At 58.0% G+C, this 22,927-nt stretch overlaps 1 protein-coding gene across 2 annotated transcripts in view; it reads left to right on the forward strand.

Annotated features, from left to right (window-relative positions):
• The window catches only part of MYO7A (myosin VIIA), a 60,938-nt gene that overhangs the window by 25,123 nt on the left and 12,888 nt on the right, over window positions 1-22,927 (forward strand). For both annotated transcript variants that reach the window (XM_058663641.1, XM_058663642.1), the window contains exons 13-30: window positions 321-456; window positions 2,657-2,763; window positions 7,985-8,122; window positions 9,512-9,670; window positions 10,011-10,103; window positions 11,827-11,921; window positions 12,828-12,912; window positions 13,441-13,659; window positions 13,831-13,938; window positions 14,995-15,204; window positions 15,551-15,754; window positions 16,034-16,210; window positions 16,648-16,737; window positions 17,822-17,949; window positions 19,715-19,841; window positions 20,175-20,294; window positions 20,843-21,016; window positions 22,138-22,365. In XM_058663641.1, the coding sequence (XP_058519624.1) occupies window positions 321-456; window positions 2,657-2,763; window positions 7,985-8,122; window positions 9,512-9,670; window positions 10,011-10,103; window positions 11,827-11,921; window positions 12,828-12,912; window positions 13,441-13,659; window positions 13,831-13,938; window positions 14,995-15,204; window positions 15,551-15,754; window positions 16,034-16,210; window positions 16,648-16,737; window positions 17,822-17,949; window positions 19,715-19,841; window positions 20,175-20,294; window positions 20,843-21,016; window positions 22,138-22,365 (2,598 nt within the window). The remainder of the gene's footprint in view (window positions 1-320; window positions 457-2,656; window positions 2,764-7,984; window positions 8,123-9,511; window positions 9,671-10,010; window positions 10,104-11,826; window positions 11,922-12,827; window positions 12,913-13,440; window positions 13,660-13,830; window positions 13,939-14,994; window positions 15,205-15,550; window positions 15,755-16,033; window positions 16,211-16,647; window positions 16,738-17,821; window positions 17,950-19,714; window positions 19,842-20,174; window positions 20,295-20,842; window positions 21,017-22,137; window positions 22,366-22,927) is intronic.

A 22,927-nucleotide genomic window follows, 5' to 3' on the forward strand; every position in this document is an offset into this window, starting at 1 on the left:
ATATGCTTAGTGAATGAGGAAATTGCTTCTGTGTGGGTTATAAAGGGGCTGGGTTCTTTTTTCTTTTAAAGATTTATTTTTTTTTATTACAAAGTCAGATATACAGAGAGGAGGAAAGACAGAGAGGAAGATCTTCCGTCCGATGATTCACCCCCCAAGTGACTGCAACGGCCGGAGCTGAGCCAATCCGGAGTCAGGAGCCAGGAACTTAGGGGTTGGGTTCTTGAAGGGGCTGGGGGACAGAATGTAAAGACAAACAGGAAAGGCTGGGAGTCTTAGCAGGAGGAGTGAGGGTGACAGTGGCTGCTGGGTCCCTGCAGGGCACAGATGCCACCATGCTGCATAAGCTGAACTCGCAGCACAAGCTCAACACCAACTACATTCCACCCAAGAATGCCCACGAGACCCAGTTTGGCATCAACCACTTTGCAGGCGTGGTTTACTATGAGACTCAAGGTACAGAGGGGCTCCTGGCGCTGTGTTCCCTGTCTGTGCCCCCACTTCCTCCTCCCCAGCCCGGGAGGGAGAGCTCAGGGTCTGGGATACAAGGGGAGGGGGGCAGAGGGCACATGGGGCTCAAGCCCTTCACTGATTTTCAAGGTGATGTAAATGGCATAGGTCTACCATTCAAACCCCTTTAAAGGTACTTATTTGTTTAAAAGGTAGAGACAGAGGGCTCTTCCAGCTGTTTGGCCTACTCTCCAGATGCCCACACAAGCAAGGGCTGGGCCAGGCTAAAGCTGGGATCTGGGAACTCCATCCAGGTCTCCCACATGAGCCACTGAAACCCAAGTCGGCGGCCATAACCTACTGCCTCCCAGGAGCACCAGCTGGAAGCTGGATCAGAAGCAGAGGCAGGACTTGAACTCAGGCCATCTGATATGGAGTGAGAGCGTTCCAAGCAGTAACATAACCCACTGTATCACCTGCCTGCACCCACTGTAACCCTTTTTTAAAAATTATTTTAAATATTATTTTATTTATTTGAAAATCAAAGTTACAGAGAGAGGAGAGACAGAAAGAGGTCTCCCATCCTCTGGTTCACTTCCTAGATGGTTGCAATAGTTGGGGCTGGGCTGGGCCAAATCTAGGAACCAGGAGTTTCATCCATGTCTCCCACATGGGTGCAGGGGCCCAAGCTCTTGGGCTATTCTCTTCTGCTTTTCCCAGGCCATAAGGAGGGAGCTGGACTGGAAGCGGAGTAGCCAGTACTCAAACAGACCCCCAAATGGGATACCGGGATTGCAGGCAGCATCTTAACCTGATACACCACAGCACTGGCCCCAATTTTAACCCTTGCTAAGGGAACAATTTATGGTCATTAGGGACAGGCATGTGTCAAGCCTTCACCAGCCACTTGCATAGCCTCTTCTCACCATGGACAAAGGTTCCAGACCCACCCAGTAATGCCTCCTTGTCCTTCCCTGCTCCTCAAAGCCTCCATCCTACTTTCTAACTTTATGAGCGTGACCGTTCCAGGCACCTGATCTCTGCAGATGTGTGCAGGGTTTGACCTTTTATGTCTGACATGGCCAGACCTTAGCAGCAGGTCTTTGGGGCCCAACCCTGCCCAGGCCCCTGCCTTCCCTCTTCCTCTCGTGGCTGAGGTCTGTTCCAGTATGTGGTCCCTCCCCGTGTTGTTGCCCTGGCCCTGCTGCCAGGCTAACCCTGCCTGACGGTGTGGGCAGTACGTGCACGTGTGCCTCCAAGTCCCTGCTTTCCATTCTTCTGAGTTGGATCAGTGCTGTTTGGCACCTGTGGGGAAAGTGAGGATTTGGTGTTTGAAGTCCTTACAAGGCATGACGTTGCCTGCTGGGCAAAGCCAGGTATAGAAGCAGCCCTCTTACCCACTGCCACGTTCAACGGTAAGGTCAAGGCTGAGCCGTGCAGAGGAAGGTTTGTGTCTCCCCAGGAACCCCATGGTCAGCTCACTATGAGGCTGGAAGAAGAGGGTCCTAGGCCAGGTCTACATCACTCAACATCCCCGTGGGGTCTAAGGAAGGCAGCAGGCCCCGAGCCCTCTCCCTGCAGTGTGAAGAGCTGGCCTGACCTTGGCCTCGGCCATGAGGGTATCTGTACTGATCTCCCACCTGCTGGCCTTCCAGGGACCCACCTTAGTACAAAGCCGATGACATTCACAGCAAGCCTGGAGCCATCTGCGCATCACAATACTGTTGAACTGGCTTGGAAGTTGGCAGTGCCGGGAGGGAGGCCATTGTCATCCCATCCCACAGATGTGCAGGGGAATGGGGTGTTGGGTACATTGTGGAACATGGAGGCCTGGGATTGAGTGAGCTCCTGAGTCTGAGCTGGCTTCCATGGTCACCGTCCTCTGCTGGGCAATGCCCTGACTCAGCAAGGTGACTCCCCGCACCTGTTTTAAGGTGCGTGGTGGCTTGGACAGGCTCATGAAGGTAGTCTTGCTGCCTGCGGGTGCACTCCTGGCTTCCTGCAATCAGGGTGGGGGGCTGTGCGCACTGGGGAGTCCACTCTGCACCGCCCTCCCCACACCTGGTGTTCCCTGCGCTGAACTGCATGAGGCTGCAGTGGGGGAGACTGGGGAAGGTTGGGTCCTCCCAGCTGAGACGTGGCTGACGTGGGAAGGTCTGGAACTGCCAGCTGGGGTGACAGGAGACCCCTTTTGGCTACTGCCTAGGCTTTCTGGAAAAGAACCGGGACACTCTGCATGGTGACATCATCCAGCTGGTCCACTCCTCCAGGAACAAGTTCATCAAACAGATCTTCCAGGCCGATGTCGCCATGGTGAGGCTGGTGTGCGTGTGGCAGTGGAGGAGGAGGATGGTCCACGGAAAGGCAGGGTGGGCAGGGACCCTGCCTTGGTCCAGCAGCTTCCGCCAGCCCCAGGAGGGGCCTGTAGGCAACCCTGTCTGGGCTTCCTGCTGTGCTGCCATGGCAGGTGCTGTGGGCCGAGAGCGGACAGTCATGGAGTGGAGCCCCAGCAGGCGACTGGTTACCCATGCAGGTCCATGCCCAGGAGCTCCAGCAAAGGGGGTATAAGATGGGTGTGACTTTGAGACCCTGACACAGGGGGCTGTGTGCTGACCCTGGGCCTCACAGATGGTGGTGGGAGCTGTGTGCTCCCTCTGCCTGCCCCATAGTCCCAGGAGGTTGCGTCAGGGGCCTGATTCCTAATGTTGTAGTTCAGGCTTGATCCCAGTCCCTGTGGCTTCCTGGCCAGCCCCTGGGGAGGACAGAGCCCTGCCCTTGGGGCCTCCCCCAGGGGCTCCAGCCGCCCCACTTGACTGATGTCTCACCTGCACTGTGGTTCCCCTCGTAGTTTCTCTGTGGGTACTCATCGGGCACTCTCCGCCAGCCAGCAGCTTCGGCCAAGGTAAAGGACCCAGGACCCAGGCGAGGCCTCTGTGGTCCCCCTCCTGGGAGGGCAGGGCCTCGCGCTCGGCCTCTGGCCCCACCGCCACACTGAGGCCTGGGGCAAGGCCTGTGCGTTTTTGTCTTTCTTGGAGTGTCTCTGTGTTTCTGTGGAGTGTCTTCTGGAGTGGTGTTCAGTTTGGAATTTTGAGTTGTGTGTGCCGTCAGTGTCTCAGTTTCTCAAAGGGGGAAACTGAGTTCTGAAGGGTAAGGCTGGCCCAGGCTGTACCAGGGCATGTACCCAGGGGCAGAGCAGGGCCCTAGGTGGGCTTGTCTGCACCTGCTGCTAAGGAGGTGAGGCTGTCCCAGGGTGTGCTGTGCCTGGGTGTGGAGCAGGGCCCTAGGCGGACTTGTCTGCACTTGTTGCTGAGGGGCTAAGGCTCTGCAGGGCTGTGTAGAGCTGGGCCTGCCAGGGCCTGGAGTAACATAACCATGTCCAGACCTCCCCTCACCCTACTGCTCCCAGCTGTGGCTCCAAAGGTGACCCCTACCTCAGCGACAGCCCGGCACTGCTGTCCCCATGGACTCTCTTGTCCCTGCACAGCCTTGACTTCTCTCTACCTAATGCTGTCACCACAGCTGTCCCACATCTGGCCTCCTGAGCACACCCTGCTGAGCACACACCTGCTGGCTCACAGAGCAAGGACGTTTGTCCTGGGGCTGGGCCGCAGTACCTGTATTGCCACCCACTGAATGCACATGCAGGCCAGTGCTGAGGCCTGGCAGGGTGATAGGTACACGTAGGCCATCCTCAGAGAGAGAGGGGGGTAGGGGTCCCAGGCACTCGGGGCTCCTGCACCCAAGGAGGCCTCCAAGACTACAGCATAGCTGAGGCAGGTGCACTCCACCCTTCCTTCTTCTGTCTCCACCCAGAAACCCTGCCCATCACTGGCTGCAGCACTGTGCCCAAGCCCTGCCTTCTGCTCCCTGCCCCACTCCTCTCTCCCAGGACCTCCTGGAGGCCTCCCCATAGGGTGTCTTGGTCTAAGAACTCTTGTCCTGATGTGGAGGGGTCCAAGTGCAGGAGCCCGGGGTCTCTGGACGTGATCCACACGGGAGGGAGTTTTAGCGCAGAGACTGGGATGCAGCAGGGACACATATGATGGGGTCACATCCCCCAGGCCCCTCTTCTGAGTCAGGAACTAAGCTCTGGAGTTTGTCACTTCATTCACTCTCACAGCCACCCGTGGGTACTTACCATGACTCAAGGTCACACAGAAGGGACTGCAACTTGGATCTGTCTCCAGGATATCCTGGCACCTGCCCAAGATCCTACACAAATGAGGGCTCAAGCCAACTGTCCCAGTACCTGGCAGTGGGTGTTTAAAGCCTGGGCTATTACTGTAGGTATCGCGTTTAGGAGATACCTGCTCACTGTGTCAATGGGGCAGGAAGTCCCCTTGATTGACGGTGAAACATTGGGAGGTGGTCACTGGGGGGCAGTGTTCTGGCTGCAAAGGGAAGCCCACCTTGCCACCTTGAGACTCCTCCCACTCCTTGCAGCTGCCCAACCCCTCCGTGTTTTTCTCTCTATCTATCTCTTTCTCTGTCTCTGTCTCTCTCTCCTTTTTAATGTATTTATTTGAAAGGCACCATTACAACAGAGACAGGGAAAGGCATAGAGAAATCTTTCATCTGCTGATTCACTCCCCAAATGGTTGCATTGGCTGGAGCTGGGCTGTTCTGAAGCCAGAAGCCAAGAGCTTCTTCCAGGTCTCTGACTTGGGCCACACTCTGCTGCCTTAGGCCATCAGCAGGCAACTGGATTCAAGGCAGAGCAGCCAGGACTCGAACTGCCCATGTGGGATGCCAGTGCCATAGGCAGGTGTGGTTTTGTCTGTTCCACCACTGCCCCCATCCCCCTCCTTACACTCTTGTGTCTGCCTCCTGGGGCAGCACTGATGAAGGGGCTGGGGATCCGTGAGCAGGACAGTTCTCCCTGGCAGCCAGAAGCCCCTGGCTCACTTTAGCCCCAGCCACGCATCCAGCCCCAGGCTCTCACAGGATGTCTCCTCTCCATGCTGGTGGCCTACTGCCACCCACGCCCCCCCCCCCCCCCGGGTCTCCCCTTTGATCCTCGTAGAGTCATTTAACCTCCCTTAGCCTTTGGAGTTCCCACTGTCGTCTGCAGCCCCACCTGGCTGTTGGGAAAGTCACCTGCCCTCCAAGAGCGAGTCAGAGACTGGAGGACTGGAGTGGGAGAACAGACTGTGCCTACAGCTCTGTGGGTTCATTCATGTGTTCATTCCCTCTGCAAAGCCTTGCCTAGGCCTTCCCTGGCTGACGCTGCTCTAGCTTCCAGGCAGCAGCAGTGACCAGACAGGAAAACCTCTCTCCTTGTGGAATTTGTGTTCTAGCAGATGGGAAACCCATCAGCGCTCCCTCCATCGTGTTGCATGTTGGTAGGAGGTGGGGGGAAGATCAGGGAGGAGGATGGAGGGGACAGGGGCAGGGGTATGATTTCGAGTAGAAGTCAGGAGAGGTCTTGTCAAGGTGCTGGCAAGGAGGGAGAGACGAATACCTGCCTTTTGGAGGAAGCACTTTTGCAAGGCCGAGGGCAGCATGTGCAAAAGGCCTGTGGTGTGCAATAGCCCAAGTTGACCTGATGCATCCTAGGCAGGGTTGAGAGGCTGCAGAGGCTGTGGGCGGGCGGGGGGGCAGGTAGAGGGAGCTGCAGGGAGCCTGAAGTGGACCATTGCCGAGGGAACTGCACAGGAGTGGGAGTGCAGGAAGGCTGCTGTGTTGGTGTGGTGTGGAAGTGGGAGGGAAGATTGGAGAGAGCAAGGATGGGTGCTTGGCCAGGATCAGGTGCGTGGAGGGAGAGCCAGTGGGATGTGCAGCTACAGCTATGTAAAGGAGAGCCAATGAGGGCAGCCTGCAGACTTTGGAGCAGAGTATCTGTGAGCCCCCAGCTGACGCCAGGGAGCAGGGGGTCTGGGTGCTGTAGCGGCTGCTGCCTGCCGCAGGCCCTGGCAGCCTGGCTAGCAATAAGACTTAATGGGATAGGCTGGGCACAGATGGGAGGGAGCCACAAAACCACAGAAAGGGAGGAGTTTGCTCATGTGTATGGTATGTGTATGCTGTCATGTGTGCATGCTTTGCTACATCTGATGTATATGGTGTGTTCCTGTGTGTACACATAGGTGTGAGTGATCTGAGTATATGTGTAGTATGTGTGTACTGTGGTGTGTGCTCTGTGTGTGAGCATGGGCGTAATTGTGTGTGCATATTGTATGTACATGTATGATGCATGTTGTATACACAGGTTGTGTGTGTAGTATATGCTATAGTGTTTTATCTGTATGTTTGATGTGCAGGTTGGGTGTGTTTTATATGCAGTGTTGCGTGTGTTTGTTGTGTAGCCTGAGTGTGTTATGTGTGATGTGTATGGTATGAGTTGCATGTGCAAAAGAGCATGTGTTTTTGATGTGAGTGTGTACTATATGTGTGCTGTGGTGTGTGTTATCTGCAGTGTGTGGATTGTGACATGTAATGTGTGTGGCAAAGGGTCCCCCGGGGCTGCCGTGGGATCAGGTGTAGGGGCAACCTTGGGGACCACACATCTGGCCATTATCCCCGTCCTACTGAAAATATCCATGGCCTCCTGGACAAGCTCCTAGAACACACTCCATATGCAGTGACGAGAGAAACCACGCCTCTTTCTGGCGAGCCGCCCTTGGCTGCCTCCAAGCAGGTCCCACCACCATGGGTGGCAGATTGTTTGAACTTGGTATAGAGTCAAGCACTTGTGTTCCTGGCCGTCTGTCCATGGACATCCCTGGCGTTTGTTGCTGTAAGATATCAGGTGAAATTGCGACTCTCAAAATCCAAAATTTGTAATAATCATCTAATTCACTGAGAAAAAAATTCATTTGAGAATGCCCAGGAAGACAGGGACATGAGTAGACACTGAAGCAGAAGCAGCACCCTTTCCTGGGCCCGAGACCCTTCCCTTCCTGTGCGGGGGCTCATAGGTCTTCCCCAGGAGCAGGACTCTGCAGGGAGGGGCCTGGGCCAGCGCTGGACCCTTGGGAGCCAGGGCAGTCAGTTCCTGTGTGTAAGGAGGATTATCTGTCCCAGCCCCCGTGGCTGCAGCTGCGGTTCAGCTCATCGGCTCATCGCACAGGTGGGGCAGGGGACAGGCCCAGTCAGCTGCTGTTCGCGGACACTTCTCCTGACCTCGGCTCTGGTCACTGGGGAAAATAAGGCTCAGCCCAGTTTAAGGACCTGCTCCAGGTCCTGAGCTATCCTATGACACAGGGAGGTGGGCAGGGTTCAGAGAGGGGCTGTGCCTTGCCCAGGATCCTCCCAAGCAGGCAGGAACCGGGCTTCAGACAGCCCTCCTGCCTAGCTGTTTCCTCCTGGATTGCAGATCTCAGCAGGTCCTGGGAGGCTTCCTGGAGGGGGCATCCAGGGGCCACAAACTCCAGCCCAAGCTCAGAGGGGTTACCGGAAAGCTCTTAGTGCCTGGCCTGTCTGTCAGGCTCTCCCTGCTGCTGCCCTCCCTTCCACTTCCCTCTGGGGCAGCTGCTGGAGGGGGGGGTGAGGGGGGCAGCGTAGCCCCTCCCACCGCAGCTGCCTGCTGTCCTCCCAGGGCGCCGAGACCAGGAAGCGCTCGCCCACACTCAGCAGCCAGTTCAAGCGCTCGCTGGAGCTGCTGATGCGCACACTGGGTGCCTGCCAGCCCTTCTTCGTGCGCTGCATCAAGCCCAATGAGTTCAAGAAGCCCATGGTGAGTGGCTATCTGGGGCCAGAGGTGCCAGGCCCAAGCTGGGATGGGGGAGTGGGTGATGGGAGACTGGCAGGCCCTGAATGGGTGCATGACACAAAGTGTGCAGTTGGCAGTAGGGTGGGAGGAGCAGCAGGTGCATCAGAGATCCCCAACTCCGCAGGTGGCCTTGTGCAGGTTCAGGTCCCAGCCAGGTAACAGTGCCCTGCCTCCCTGGGGTGTGTTGTGTAACCGCACCCACAGGCTGCCCAACACCTCAGGAATACTCAGTACAAGGCTGTCCAGACTGTCGTGGTTCTGGCTGAGGCCCTCCAACCACTGCCTCCTCCGGGGAGCCACCTCTGATTGCTCTGACTGCTCGGGCATGCCCCGGTTTGTTGAGCCTTTGCTGTATTATTGGTCCAAGCTAGATTGTCCACACGCCACTGCAACAGAGGGACCATGGTTAGGACCACAGTTTGGAGAGCCTACATGGGGTGGAGGACTGGGGTCCTGAGGGGGACTGAAGGGGCCCGTCTGGTTCCTGCATTCCGAGCTTAGGCTCTCAGAGGCCAGCAGGGTGCCCTGGGGCGGGTGGTGGGGAGGGAAGGAAGGAAGACAGGCAGGCTGGGGAAAGTGGAGCACTGGGAAAGGAAGCGAGGGCTGCGGAAGCCAAGCGGCCATACACGCCTCCCCACTCGCTATCCCTGCCAGGAAAACCTTCCCCAGAGTGGGGGAGGCTGGCCTGCCTCGGCCTCAGAGCCCTCTGTCCTATTGGACGGATGTAGGCTGAGGCTAGGGTTCTGGGAGCCATCTGCCCAGCCCTGAAATTGCTCTGGAACCCTCTCTTGGCCCAGACCTCTGGGCCTTGGGGGTGGAATCTTCTCCAGGCTCCAGTTGCCCCACCCTTTGGCCCCTCCAAGCCCCACCCTCTTCTCCACAGGGGTGACATCCTTCTCAGCTGTGACTGACCTGGTCTCTTCCTGACCCACACCTTGCCCTGAGCCTGTCCTCCCTCAGCTATAGCTCCTTACCTGTCCCCCAAAGCACCCACAGCCTGGCACATGCACCCCAATCCCTACATGCACCCTGGAAGCTGGCTCTGCTCTGCAAAAAGTCCCCTCATGCGTCTTGCACTGTCAGACTCCTGCTCCTTGCTGCAGGCTTGCCCCGTCAACTTGGAAGATGCCTATCTTCAGGTTCAGGGCAAGATGCCTCCTCCATGAAGCCCTTTGGGGTATCCCCAAAGGAGGGGAGCTGACCTGTGGCACCGCTGAGCTCCTAACACAGCTCTGCCACATGCCGTCATGCTGCAGTGTGGCTTTGGCCTCTTTGGACATGTGGGGGCCCCACCAGCACAGAGCAAGCAGGAGGGAGCTAGGGTCCTGATGTGCTGACCTCTGGGTCCGGCAGCTGTTTGACAGGCACCTGTGCGTGCGCCAGCTGCGCTACTCGGGCATGATGGAGACCATCCGCATCCGCCGGGCTGGCTACCCCATCCGCTACAGCTTTGTGGAGTTCGTGGAGCGTTACCGGGTGCTGCTGCCTGGCGTAAAGCCAGCTTACAAGCAGGTACCTGCTGGGTGTGCTGATGACATCAGGGCAGGGAGGGGACCAGCCCCTGCTTACTGGGTAGTGGAGTGGGCAAAGACACCTCTCTGCCTCCCGGGCACAGCCTGGGAGACTGGGGGCCATGCAGCTGGGTGGCTCCTGTTGGCAGAGAGGTTGGAGAGGAGGGGGAGGACTCATCTTGCTGAACCAAGCACAGAGCTGGGGCTCAGCGGGGGGAGGACTCACCACGGTCACTCAGTGAGGCAAGAGCAGAGGTGGAGGACAGTCCCACCTTGGCTCTGGAGGGACACTTGGGGGGGCTTGCTATGGATGAGGTTGCCTGTACCCTGTGTCCCTGCAGGGTGACCTCCGGGGGACGTGCCAGCGCATGGCTGAGGCTGTGCTGGGCACACACGATGACTGGCAGATTGGCAAGACCAAGATCTTCCTGAAGGTGAGCACAGCCCCTGTCCCCACCTGCCAGGGCCATGGGACATGACTGCAGTGGGTACTGGTGTAGCAAAGAGCTTGGGGCTGGACCTTCAGGACCCTTCCTGCCAGGTCTCTGAGGGTGAGACCACCTCCAGGGGAGGGAAAGTGGACACTGGAACATTGGAAATCATCTTGAGCCAGGGAGGGGTCATAGCATTGACAGTAGGTTAGAGATGGAAGGTCAGGGTAGGCTGGCTTTGCATGGAGGCCTGATTGAAAACCTGGAGCTCCTGCCCCATGTGATGGGCAGGCTGCTGGCCCTTGCTGGGCCTGGGACAGCGTCAAGTCTGTCCACTCCCTTCCTGGGACTTCCTGCCAGGCAGCAATCAGCAAGGTCCCGGCCAGCCTGAGCCACCACCATGTGGAGTCCTGGCGCTTGGGAGCTTACTGGAATCTGGGCGGGCCAGGCAGCTGCACTGGGGACACCGTGGACTTCCCTGTTTCCATTTCTGTTGTGCTAGATTTCTTGCTGTGGGATGGGGGTAGGACAGGGTTCCTGCCTGTGGTGTATGTGTGGAGCAGGGGCGGGGGGGCACAGTTGGAAAGGGATAAGTGGAGGACCCAGCCCCCCAACTGGATGGTGACTGGGGTCCGGGATCCAGCCTGTCTCCTCTCAGCCTCTGGACCAGTCTCCATGAGCCCTGCTTTCTCTGGAAAAAGCTGAGCTTGGCCTGTCTGTGCATATGCGGCTGCCATGAGCACCACTCCTCCACTCCAACCCCTGGCTTGAGGTTGTAAATGCTGTGTGTGCCCTGCCCAGGCTATGGGTAAGGGCACTGAAGCAGAGCAGAGCTTTGAGCATGGGCAGGAGGCAGGAAGGCAGTGGGTATCAGGATGCTTGGGTGGGGCTTTATCCGTGTCCTCCCTGTCTGGGCTCTTCAAAAATGGACACTGATTTCAAGGTGCAAAAGGTCCCATGTTCAATTGCTCACTCTTCGTTCATTCATTCATTCAGAAAGCCTGGTCTGAGCCAGCTAGGCCCCTGTGTATTGTCACTGGCAGGTGTGACTCCTTCCACCATGAAGGCTTCAGTCCCTCTCCCTCCCCCCACCTCACACAGGGCTGCCTGTGACCCTGCCCTTGGCCTGGAGCCTGGCGCTGGGCCCTGGGCATGTGTCACTCACGTGCGCTGAGTGAGCCGGGGAGGTCCTGTCCCTCTGGAGTGAGACTTAGGGCTTTGGGTGCACTGGGGAAGCCTGTGGGTGGGACCTGCATCACTCAGGGCTTTGAGCGCCAGTATAAGCAGCACAAGTTAGACCAGAAACCCATGGCGTGTGGCCGCAGGTGGCCACAGGGGGCTCGAGTGGAGGCTGGGGCTCAGCAGGCTGCCCGTGAGGCTCTGGATAGAAATGACAATGGCTTGGCTCAGGTCGGAGCTGATGGGACACGGGCCTGGGTAGAGCCAGTGGCTGCAGCTAGGATCTCCCACACAGGGCTGTGGTCCCACCCACTGGAGTTAAACTCCTCCACTTTCTCCATCCAGGCCTCTGGAAAACAGCTGCATCCACCCACCCTCCTCACCTGGGTCTGTCCTGGTGGCTGGGGGAGGGGTGTCCTGGTGTCCTGGGACCTCCCCTATGCCTGGATACAGGAGGAGAGGCTCGGGCTAGGCTGAGTGAGGTTGGGTGCAGGAGCCCGGGTGGAGAACCCCCCGGGGGACACTGCACAAGAGCTCTGCCTTCCAGGACCACCACGACATGCTGCTGGAGGTGGAGAGGGACAAGGCCATCACCGACAGAGTCATCCTCCTCCAGAAGGTGATCCGGGGCTTCAAGGACAGGTAGGATGCCTGGGCAGCCCCGCCCACCTATACCCATGGCGTATGTGAGCATGTGCTCGCCGGGCGCCCCTCTGTCCCACAAGGAGAGCGCAGGAGAACAGGCATCCTTGACTGACTCAGATGCACACAGGGGCCCCCACTGCATCTCAGCATGGTGGGTTTCCTGGAGAAGAAATGGAAGGCCTTGCCAATCATAGTTGGTTCTGTACTGTATGGAAGGGGCCTGTGTACACCTGTGATGATTCATCAATAGGAAGACCCTGGAGTGTGATGCATCAGTGCCAGCCCCATGGGCAGCTCATATGGTGCCCTCCACCTCCCTGCCATCCCCGTGGCTAAGGTGTGCATGCCTGGCAGCCATTGGCATTTTACCCACATCCCAGAGTGTCCAACCTTCACATCCACCTTACTTTGCCTTGCTAGCGACAGATCCCAGCTGTGTGATATGTGGTGTAGAAGGCTGTGTGATATGTGGTGTAGAAGGCACCTGTGACCCCAAGAAGCAGCCTACTGTGTGCAGAGACATGGCACTGACCTCACTGTGTGCTCATCAGGGCTCCCATCCCAATATCAGCAAGTCTCCTTTTCCTGCCCCATAAAATGAGAAAGTCAGCAGCGTGCAGATTTCCGCTGTGACGTCACCAATGTCCCTGCACACACATGTGTGCATTCACCAGGCACCTTTTGAACGTGTCCCTTGATGGGCTCCATGGCATAGTTCAACATCAGGAATTTGTTTGCCCATCTTATAGGTGGAGAAACTGGGGCACGGGCAGGTTGTGCACCTTTCAAAGCCAAGGCAGGCAGCCTGGCCATCGAGTTGAGACTTAACATGCTTGTTTGGCCCCAAGCCTGCCCGCACCCCTGAAGGCACCAGTCTGCTCCACATCCCCTCCACTGTTTCAGATCCAACTTCCTGAAGCTCAAGAGTGCAGCTACGGTCATCCAGAGGCACTGGAGGGGGCACACCTGCCGGAGGAACTACGGGCTGGTGAGCCGTGTCCTGGGAGGCCCTTCAGCACACCAGGCCTTTGGACCCCATCTCGTTGTCATAACAGCAGCCATCCCTGGCCCCAGGAGCAGCATGGTCTGGGGCCTGGTTGGCCTCCTGCCACTGCCCTAGCCAGTCCCTGCCTGCCTGCCTGTCTTCCTCCCGCCCAAAGTCCAACTCCTGTGGCTTGCAAGGCTGCTTGCTGTGCTACGGGGATATTAGGGTGGGTCCCAAGGGAGCTCAGGGAGGGCCTGAGTAGCTGGCTCCTCTGGGCCTCTGTGGAGCAACTGGGCTACCACGTAAACAGAGGGTGGCGAGAGCTGGCACAGGAGACCAGTTGATTGTGGCTCCTGGTCATGCCTTTGGAAATGTTCTACCCTTGAGAAGACAGAGCTGAACTGTAGGATGTGTGTGAGCAGAGTATTGAAGGGAGATTGCAGTGTGCCTTGGGGGTTGCCAGCACTGGAGACCCTGCTGGTGGGATGTGTCTGCTGGGTGGGCTCTGAGCGTGGGCTGCTGTACCTGCAGATGCGCCTGGGCTTCCTGCGGCTGCAGGCCGTGCACCGCTCCCGGAAGCTGCAGCAGCAGTACCGCCTGGCCCGCCGGCGCATCATCCAGTTCCAGGCCCGCTGCCGTGCCTACCTTGTGCGCAAGGCTTTCCGCCACCGGCTCTGGGCTGTGCTCACTGTGCAGGCCTATGCCAGAGGAATGATTGCCCGCAGGCTACACCGGCGTCTCCGGGCTGAGGTGAGGAAGCCAAGCTCAGGAGGGTAGAGGTGCTTCACTTCAGGCGCTGCCTGCTACCCTCCCAGCCACCCTTTGGGATCATGTCTAGCCGACTGTGCCACCTGGAGGGTTCCAGAACATGGGGTGGGGCGTGGGGAAGCCCTGTGACAGCCATGACACCCCCTGCCTTAGTACCTGCGACGGCTTGAGGCTGAGAAGATGCGGCTGGCTGAGGAGGAGAAGCTCCGGAAGGAGATGAGTGCCAAGAAGGCCAAGGAGGAGGCAGAACGGAAGCACCAGGTTAGTGGGGCGCCCCCAAGCCTCTGCCTGCACCTCCTTGGCTCACACAGTGGCCTGTACAGGATAGGACAGGCCCTGGGGCCCCCAGCTGGAGCACCCAGGCCCTCCTGCACAGCGCCTTCTCTCCCTTGGAGGGGATGCCCAGGTCAAAAGCCTAAGCTGGGCAAGAGGACCCAGGAGCTGCCCTGCCCCAGCTACCAAATATTCAAAATGTCACCCAAGCAGCGGACACAGTGTTCCAAGCATGAAATACACACTGGATCTTGAAGACTGAGTGGGCAAAACAGTATCAGAAATTTTAGTGTTTTGATAGTGCTAATTATGTGCTAAAATGATGTCAGCGAAATTAGCTGAAATTTGTCATTTGCTCTGCCAGGTAGGGTGCCCATTGAGATGCCTCTGTTGCACTTTGCAATGCCTGGGTTTGGGGCTGGGCCAGGTCCTGACTCCAACTTCCTTCTAAGCCCGCTGTGCGAGGCAGCAGAGATGGCTCAAGCACTTGGGTCCCTTCCACCCGGAGAGTGAGTCCTAGGATCTTGGCTTTGGCCTCAGCTTGGGGCTGTTGTGAATAGATGGGATCGATGTCTGTTCCTCTCAAACAAACGAGGTTCACAAAACCCATTGCTTAGGGGAACCTCATCTGTTTCCTTTTGCTCTTGAATATGTGGTTTGCATTGTTCTCCTGGGCAGTGCTGGTCTAGTACAGCTCACAACTGTATGATTTGTAGGTTAGGAAGTCCCTTGGGGCCTGGGCAGGGCTTAGGGCAGGCTGCATGGAGGTGAGCCCTAAAGGGCAGGCAGGCAGGGTCCCTGTCTGGGCTTGTCTGGAGGCCTCGCTGTGGCCCACTGAAGCTGGACACCAGGACTGGGTCACTGGACTGTGCAGGCCCAGCTGGGCGTGGCCCAAGGTGAAGAAGTCAAGAAGTCAGTTCTGGCTGCTGTAGCAGGGGCACTCCTGGGCTGACTACTAGGGCTCAGCACTCCTCCCCAGCCCACCCCCGGCACCGTCACACCACTTACTGCCAAGCCCACCTGCATGCCCGCATGCCCACCCAGGAGCGCCTGGCTCAGCTGGCTCGGGAGGACGCGGAGCGTGAGCTGAAAGAGAAGGAGGAGGCCCGGCGGAAGAAGGAGCTCCTGGAGCAGATGGAGAGGGCCCGCCACGAGCCCATCAACCACTCGGACATGGTGGACAAGATGTTCGGCTTTCTGGGGACTTCGGGCGGCCTGCCAGGCCAGGAGGGCCAGGCGCCCAGTGGCTTTGAGGTACCAGGCTGCTTACCTGGCTTCCCTTGCATCCCTGCATGACAAGCCCCCCGCCCCCTCCTCTGGTGGCCACATGTATTAGGGTCCACTCAGCTTTTCCGAAGCACTCAGCCATTCCATGACCTTGGGCCTTCACTGTCCTTCCCAAGCCTACAGTCGAGCTTATACCCGAGCATGGCAACATTCTGGGCATTAGAGGACAGGACAGTATCCTGGGGAAAGGGCTGCTCATGCTGGGCCTGGGGTGTGGGGTGGGGAGGCAGCCCAGTCTGGAGTTTGCCCCAGGTCCTTCCTCCTGCCTGCTGGGCTTGGAGCCTGGGTGGGAAACCGCCCTGTGTGCTTTCAGGACCTGGAGCGCGGGCGGAGGGAGATGGTGGAGGAGGATGTGGACGCAGCCCTGCCGCTGCCGGATGAAGATGAGGAGGACCTCTCAGATTATAAGTTTGCCAAGTTCGCTGCCACCTATTTCCAGGGCACCACCACACACTCCTACACCCGGCGGCCGCTCAAGCAGCCGCTGCTCTTCCATGATGATGAGGGCGACCAGCTGGTGAGGCCCACCTGTCTGGGTCACTGCTGCCAGGAGCTGGGCTAGGGGTGGCGGTGGTGGGCATCTGGGCAGGCAGGTGCCAGGGTGAGCAGGCAGGTGCTTGGGTGGACAGCCACCAGTTCTTGCTCTGGTCGTCACCCCAGCACCCAGTTTTGACCGTGACCTGCCAGATTGTACAGGGGATGTCTCTCTAGCTGCTCCCCCACACCCCAGGGTATTTATTGTGAGGGCTGTGGCATCTCTCTGTCTGGCCCACTGACCAGTGCACCCGGTCCGCAGGCAGCCCTGGCAGTCTGGGTCACGGTGTTGCGCTTCATGGGGGACCTCCCTGAGCCCAAGTATCACACGGCCATGAGTGACGGCAGCGAGAAGATCCCCGTGATGACCAAGATCTACGAGACCCTGGGCAGGAAGACGTACAAGCGGGAGCTGCAGGCCCTGCAGGGCGAGGGCGAGGTGAGGCCACCTGTCCCCAGCCAGCTCCCCCAGGCTGTGCGGGGAGGGGTGAGGACTCAGTCGGAAATGGGTGCTGTGACACAGCCCTGCCTCAGTACCCTGCCCGCCCTCGACCCTCTTCCACCCACTACTAGGAACTAGCCAGTGGATGTTTTGCAAGCTGTCAAATGCTCATCCACATTTTGAGCCATGTGGCTCAGTAGGTAGGGAGGGCCTTGCAGTTGGAGGCAGCTGCCATCCCGCCTAGATTGTTGAGAGGTTTGGGGCAGTGTGCTGTGCTTCTCAGAGCCAGTAACTGCCAGTCAGCTGTGAGAGGTGTGGGTGAGGGCTGTAGGGCAACGGTGGCTCGTCAGGACTTTGTGTGGAGGTGTGGTGGCCCGGGCTCCTGCCACTGCCATTCTGCCCAGGCACGTGCCCTGAATGTGTCTGTCCTTCAGACCCAGCTCCCAGAGGGCCAGAAGAAGAGCACTGTGAGACACAAGCTGGTGCACTTGACTCTAAAGAAGAAGTCGAAGCTCACAGAGGAGGTGAGGGCATAGGCTGGGACTGGCAGCCCAGGGCAAGTGCCTCGTGTCACCAAGCCGGGGCTTAGATGATGGTCTGTGGACTCGGGGGTCCCTGTTGGCTGGGGACACGACAGCAGTGGGGGTGGGAACAGGAGCTGGCACACACGTGTGTGTGAAGAAGCTGGTGAGCTCAGGCTGGGGCTGGGTTCAGGGTAGGCTTCCTGGAGGAGGGAGCTGACAGCTGGGGAGGGCCGCTGTGAGAGAGGGGTGGGGTGGGTGGAAATCGGGGGTCTCATACAAAGATAGAGACTAGGGCATTTACAGCTCTGGGGCTGCTCCCCAGGAACCCTACACATGTGCACACCAGCCCCACTGCCTGAACTCCTGCCTTCCTCCTCCTCTGCCCAGGCGTCCCCTCCTCTCCCCTCCATTGGCAGTGTCAAGGGCCCCTGCCCTGCCTTTGCCCTCTCCTTTCCTGTCCTCCAGCCATGAGACCTCAGATGTGAATCCCAGCTCTCCACACCCAATGGACCTCCACTTCACAGGGGCCTGGGTCAGGGGGGAGGCGCAAGACGGCAGCCGAGGAGCTGGGAGGGCGCAAGGCCCTTGCACAGCCTTATCTGCAACACCCACAACTGCTTCTTGCCACCCCTGCAGCTTCCAAGCAGGGCAGGGGCTGGCATTGCGGGCTGTGTAGGATTGGCAGCGAGGAAATCTCAGAACTAACTGGGCAGCTGGGTGTGGGCAACAGGACAATCGGAACCCACAGTGGACCCTGGGTACTAGGGTTGTGTGTGAGATGGGCCCTCTCAGATAGAGCAGCAGGTCCACATCCTGACTGGAAGAGCCGCCCCCGGGTGGCGCTGAGGTGTGGGGTGTCAAGGAGGCTGTGGGGGAGCCTCTGCCTCTGATTCCAGTAGCTACTGCACCCTGCATGCTGTGTGGTTGCCGCTGGTGACAGTGGTGGCACTCAGCACACGGTGCCCAGTGCCCTGCCTGCTCCTGGGCATCCATTCTCAGTGGAACAAGCTGACAAAAGTCCAAGGTGGCATCCCCCCTTCACTGTGCCTGGTCAAGCCCCCCCACTGCCATCTCTGTGGCTCAGGTGACTAAGAGGCTGCACGATGGGGAGCCCACAGTGCGGGGCAACAGCATGCTGGAGGACCGGCCCACCTCCAACCTGGAGAAACTGCACTTCATCATTGGCAATGGTATCCTGCGGCCAGCACTCCGGTCAGTACCAGGATGGATGCAGGGAGGGCCAGGGTAGGGGGGCTCCCTTGGGGTGGGGCCAAAAAGCTGTCAGTGGCTGCGGGTGATGCCATCACCTAGTAACATGAGTCTAGCTCTGTGGGCAATTGGTTAGGTGAGCTTGGCTGAGCCATTTCCCATGCCAAAGCCTCTGTTTCCTTGTCTGAACGGGGTGACTTTCATAGTGTCCACCTCTTAGGCCTGAGGAAAGATAAAACCATGAGACATGTCTAACACATGACTGACACCTGTCTTAGGACAGATCAGCTCCGTCCCTGTCATTGCCAGCTTGCTGGAATAGCTCAGTGTTTGATACTGTGGGCACTTGCCCACGGCTGGGCAAGTTCATTAAGGGCTTCCAGGGCATGGCAGTGGCCTTGCTGCAGATGACATCCCTGTAGTGATGCCAGGAGATGGGAGCAGGGAGGAAGAATTCACATCTCAGGACCCAAAGCTTGAGATTCAGGATCAGGCTGGCTCACCAGGACTCACTCAGGGACAGCACTGACCCCAACCAGTGCCCTGGGGGGCTGGGAAGGTGGTGGAGCCAACACAGCAATGGCGGAATCATTGCTGGGTCACAGGGTGCAGTGGGGCCACTGGGACATAACTGAGCACCACATCTGTCCTAGACAATCCAGTTATAGGAGAGCTGAGCCCAGGGACTCGTGTGCTGCTGGAAGGAGAGAGGGGGGAAGATGGGCCTTAGGGTGCTGGGTCCCCCACACCCCTTGTCTTCTGCTGCCCCTCCCCTCATCCACAGAGTGAGAGACAGAGTGCTGGGCTGTCAGGTCTCTGAGGGACCACAGCCAGTCCCTCCTTTCTCCCAGCTTCCCGGCAGCCGCCTCTGGTCAGAAAGCTTGCCAAGCTGAGTTCCTTTTATGCAGGAAAAGCTACCCTGTTGCTTCCTGGATATGAGAATTACTTTAGGTTTACAAAATGGTGGAGAGAGTGGGCAGGGTACCATAAGATGTTGAAACTTCCAGATTGGCTTTGATGTTGTCTTGTTTCACAAAGTCTCAAAACTGGTAGCCGGTGGTGATGGTTACCCCTTCCCATGGGGGAGAGGGCACAGGATTGCCCCCTGGTGCGCCCTGGCTCCTTGTGGGGCCCACACTTGGCAATTCCTGCCACCAATGTACTTGAAGGTTGACTGCTGGGTGATTCCTAGGCCCTTGGCTCCTTTTTCTTTCCTGGCAGTATGGTAAAGAGCCCTTTAAAATTACAAAACCTCAACTTCCTTGCTTCCATCTCGTGGTGAATGTAATTCTCAGTCACTGAAGTCTTCCAGTGTTACACAAACACCACCAAGAAGCAGGCTTTCTGCTGCCCCAGCCAGAGCCGCTCCTGGATGCTGTCTCATTCCTGTGATTGCAACTGCCATCAGTAGACACCACACCTGCTGGCCTTTCTGTGGGCCCGGGTCAGAGATGTAGACTCACCTGGGCCACTCAGCTGGTCCGGGGTGAGGCACGAGCAAGTCTAGGGTTATCAGCGTGGGTACCAGTGGCTGCAGCCATCATGTCCAGAGCACAACACCTGCCACCCTCTGCATGATGGGGCCGTGGCCACTGCATCTGCATTGGAGTTGGGAAGGTGCTTCATCTCTCTAAAGCTCCTCTTCCACGACTCAGCCTACCCGCCGCCTTGCCACCTCCTGGGTGAGCTCGGGCAAGCTGTACAGCCCAGTTGTGCCCTGCCACACTACTCTAAGTACTGCCCCTGTCTTGCCTGCCCTGATGCCCAGGGATGAGATTTATTGCCAGCTCAGCAAGCAGCTTACCCACAACCCCTCCAAGAGCAGCTATGCCCGTGGCTGGATCCTCGTGTCCCTCTGTGTTGGCTGCTTTGCCCCCTCGGAGAAGTTCGTGAAGGTAGGGGAGGCACCTGAGAGCAGGGTGGCAGCACAAGGCAGAGACTCAGGAGCACCCTCTAGTGGGGGGGGGGCCTCTGGGGGCATGGGACTGGCTTCTGAGTGCTGAGGAAGAGAGGTCAAGCAGGGCCGACCTGACTGGAGGGTGCAGGTGGAGGGACAGTTAAGCCAGGGGGGCAGGGGATGCTACTGAGAACAGGGAGGCTGGATTGTGGGGATCTCAACCCTAAACCAGTGGGCGCCCCAGAGAGTGAGGGCAGGCTGTGGGCAGACAGTGTCCTGGAGTAGGGTGAGGGACTGCAGGTAGGGCTGCCTCACAGGTCCCTGTTTGCAGTATCTGCGGAACTTCATCCACGGGGGGCCACCTGGCTATGCGCCATACTGTGAGGAGCGCCTGAGGAGGACCTTCGTCAATGGGACGCGGACACAGCCACCCAGCTGGCTGGAGCTACAGGTGCACCCCCTAGCCTGTGTGTGTGGGTGCCTGCGTGTACCCTAGAAACATTCTGCCTTAGGACTCCAGGATTCCTCTAGTGCCCACCCTCTGGTTCTGGAATCCCAGGCCCATTGGAACCAGAAATCCCCCAAAGCACAGTTGATTACTCGGCTCTTTGTCAGCAGAGCCTGGGCAGGGTAGGGGATGTCCTTTGTGGCTCAGTGACCTTCTGCCACTTGTTGGCTGTGCTGGAAAGTGCTGATGCCACCTGTCTCATAGGCCCTTTGTCATGTGAAGTGAAGGCACAGCCCCTAGGCATTGCCTGACTCCCCAACCCAAGAGCTCTGGCTTGTGGACCCTACAGGTCCCTTTGGGGTCAGCCACATGGTGAGGCCTCCCAGGTACCTGTGACAGACAGGCACTTTCCCAGTTTGAAGCTAGGGACCTGGGTTCAGGGATAGCTGTGCAGACCCTCAGGGACAAGAGAGCTGGGAACAGTGCCCAGGCAGCTGACCTCAGTAGAGGGACACCCCATCCCCACCACCACCCTCTTCGGTTACTCTTAGGCCACCAAATCCAAGAAGCCCATCATGCTGCCCGTGACATTCATGGATGGGACCACCAAGACCCTGCTGACTGACTCTGCGACTACCGCCCGAGAGCTGTGCAATGCGCTGGCCGACAAGATTTCGCTCAAGGATCGCTTCGGGTTCTCCCTCTACATCGCCCTTTTTGATAAGGTGTGGCAGCCCCACAGCGCCTCCTGCTGGTCACATGCAGATCAGGCCTGCCGGCGACCTGCCAGTTCCCATCCCTGGGGTGACCTTGGGGTAGGAGAGTGGCTTATCTCCCACGGCCTTGGTGCCTCTGTGGGTTGAGGGTGAGCCTGGCATCTGATCCAATGTGGTAGCAAGCACTGAAGGAGTCTCAGACCCACATGGAGAGCAGAAACCAGAGCACTCCTCTGTGCTATGTGCCCCAGGACCTGAGAAAGAACACGGTGAACAGCTGCTTGGTCCTGGGCCAGGGGGTCTTGCTGCTTGCTGGGGCACTGTACATGTGGAGGGCTGCTCCTTTCCTGTGTCCTTATCTGCGTGCGTGTCCACTGTGCACACGGGAGACTAGGAGCTTTCCCTCCTCAGCTGAGCGGGGACACCTGCGTATCTCCTGCCTCCCACACCGGCGTGTCTGCCCAAGGACAGAGTCATATTGTTGGGCACTCTTGGCTTGCCTTTTTTCTCCTGCAGAAACTCCTTGTGTTTTCAATGACAATCCGTCTAGCAGTTTCACAAAAGACTTGCACTAGGAAATGAGAGTTCCCACAAAACTGCCCCCAAATTGAGACACATCAGTTAAGAGCCTGTGGCTGGGACCAAAGGGTCCCCATCTTGTCTGTGTCCTGAGGGCCTCCCACAGCCTTGGTTTCTTTTTTTTTTTTAAGATTTATTTATTTTATTACAAAGTCAGATATACAGAGAGGAGGAGAGACAGAGAGGAAGATCTTCCGTCCGATGATTCACTCCCCAAGTGAGCCGCAACGGCCAGTGCGCGCTGATCCGAGGCCAGGAACTTGGAACCTCTTCCGGGTCTCCCACGTGGGTGCAGGGTCCCAGTGCATTGGGCCATCCTCGACTGCTTTCCCAGGCCACAAGCAGGGAGCTGGATGGGAAGTGGAGCTGCCGGGATTAGAACCGGCATCCATATGGGATCCCGGGGCATGTTCAAGGCGAGCACTTTAGCCGCTAGGCCACGCTGCTGGGCCCCAGCCTTGGTTTCTATATGCTGAGAACAGCTGGCATAGCAGTTGCCCCTTTGCAGTCCCTTCCCTCCCCTCCACTGGGCTTGCTCTGCTTGTCCACAGGTGTCCTCCCTGGGCAGCGGCAGTGACCATGTCATGGATGCTATCTCCCAGTGTGAGCAGTATGCCAAAGAGCAAGGTGCCCAGGAGCGCAATGCCCCTTGGAGGCTCTTCTTCCGCAAAGAGGTCTTCACGCCTTGGCACAACCCTGCGGAAGACAACGTGGCCACAAACCTCATCTACCAGCAGGTGGTGCGAGGGGTCAAGTTTGGCGAGTACAGGTGTGAGAAGGTGAGTGCTCGCTTGCTTTCTGAAGGTGGGCTCAGGGCCTGCTGTAGTTGCCTGAGATTGCCTTCTGCAGGACTTGATGCCTAACCTGATGGGCTCTGCAGGATGCCTTGAATTCTGCCAGTGTCAGCTGTCTCTGCAGTGCCACAGGGACTGTTGTGGCATGGGGTGGAGCTTCAGGACTTACACTGTTGTCCTGAGTTAGCCCCGAGAACTGTGCTCGAACAAGAAAGAGACCCATTGCTTTGGACCAGAGTTTGCAAATGCCGATCCTTTTATCACCTCCTAAGAATAGAAACGAGAACAATGATTGTTCTGGTTCTGATAATAAGCTTGGGGGGCCTGTTAGTGACGCTGAGGTTGGGGATGATGGAAATGAGTATGGTTGCTGCTGGTGCTGATGGGGGTGCGAGGGATGTGTGCTGAGTGTGGTGGTGATAACAGTGGTATGGGTGGTGGGAGGATTCTGGTAAGCTGATACTCCATCAGAATGCATTACTGCGTCCCACCCTCCCACCCCACTTGCTACATTTCTGTAACACTTCAGACCTGGACCAAACCTGCT

Source organism: Ochotona princeps, chromosome 4 (genome assembly GCF_030435755.1).
Source record: "Ochotona princeps isolate mOchPri1 chromosome 4, mOchPri1.hap1, whole genome shotgun sequence".
NCBI lineage: Eukaryota > Metazoa > Chordata > Mammalia > Lagomorpha > Ochotonidae > Ochotona > Ochotona princeps.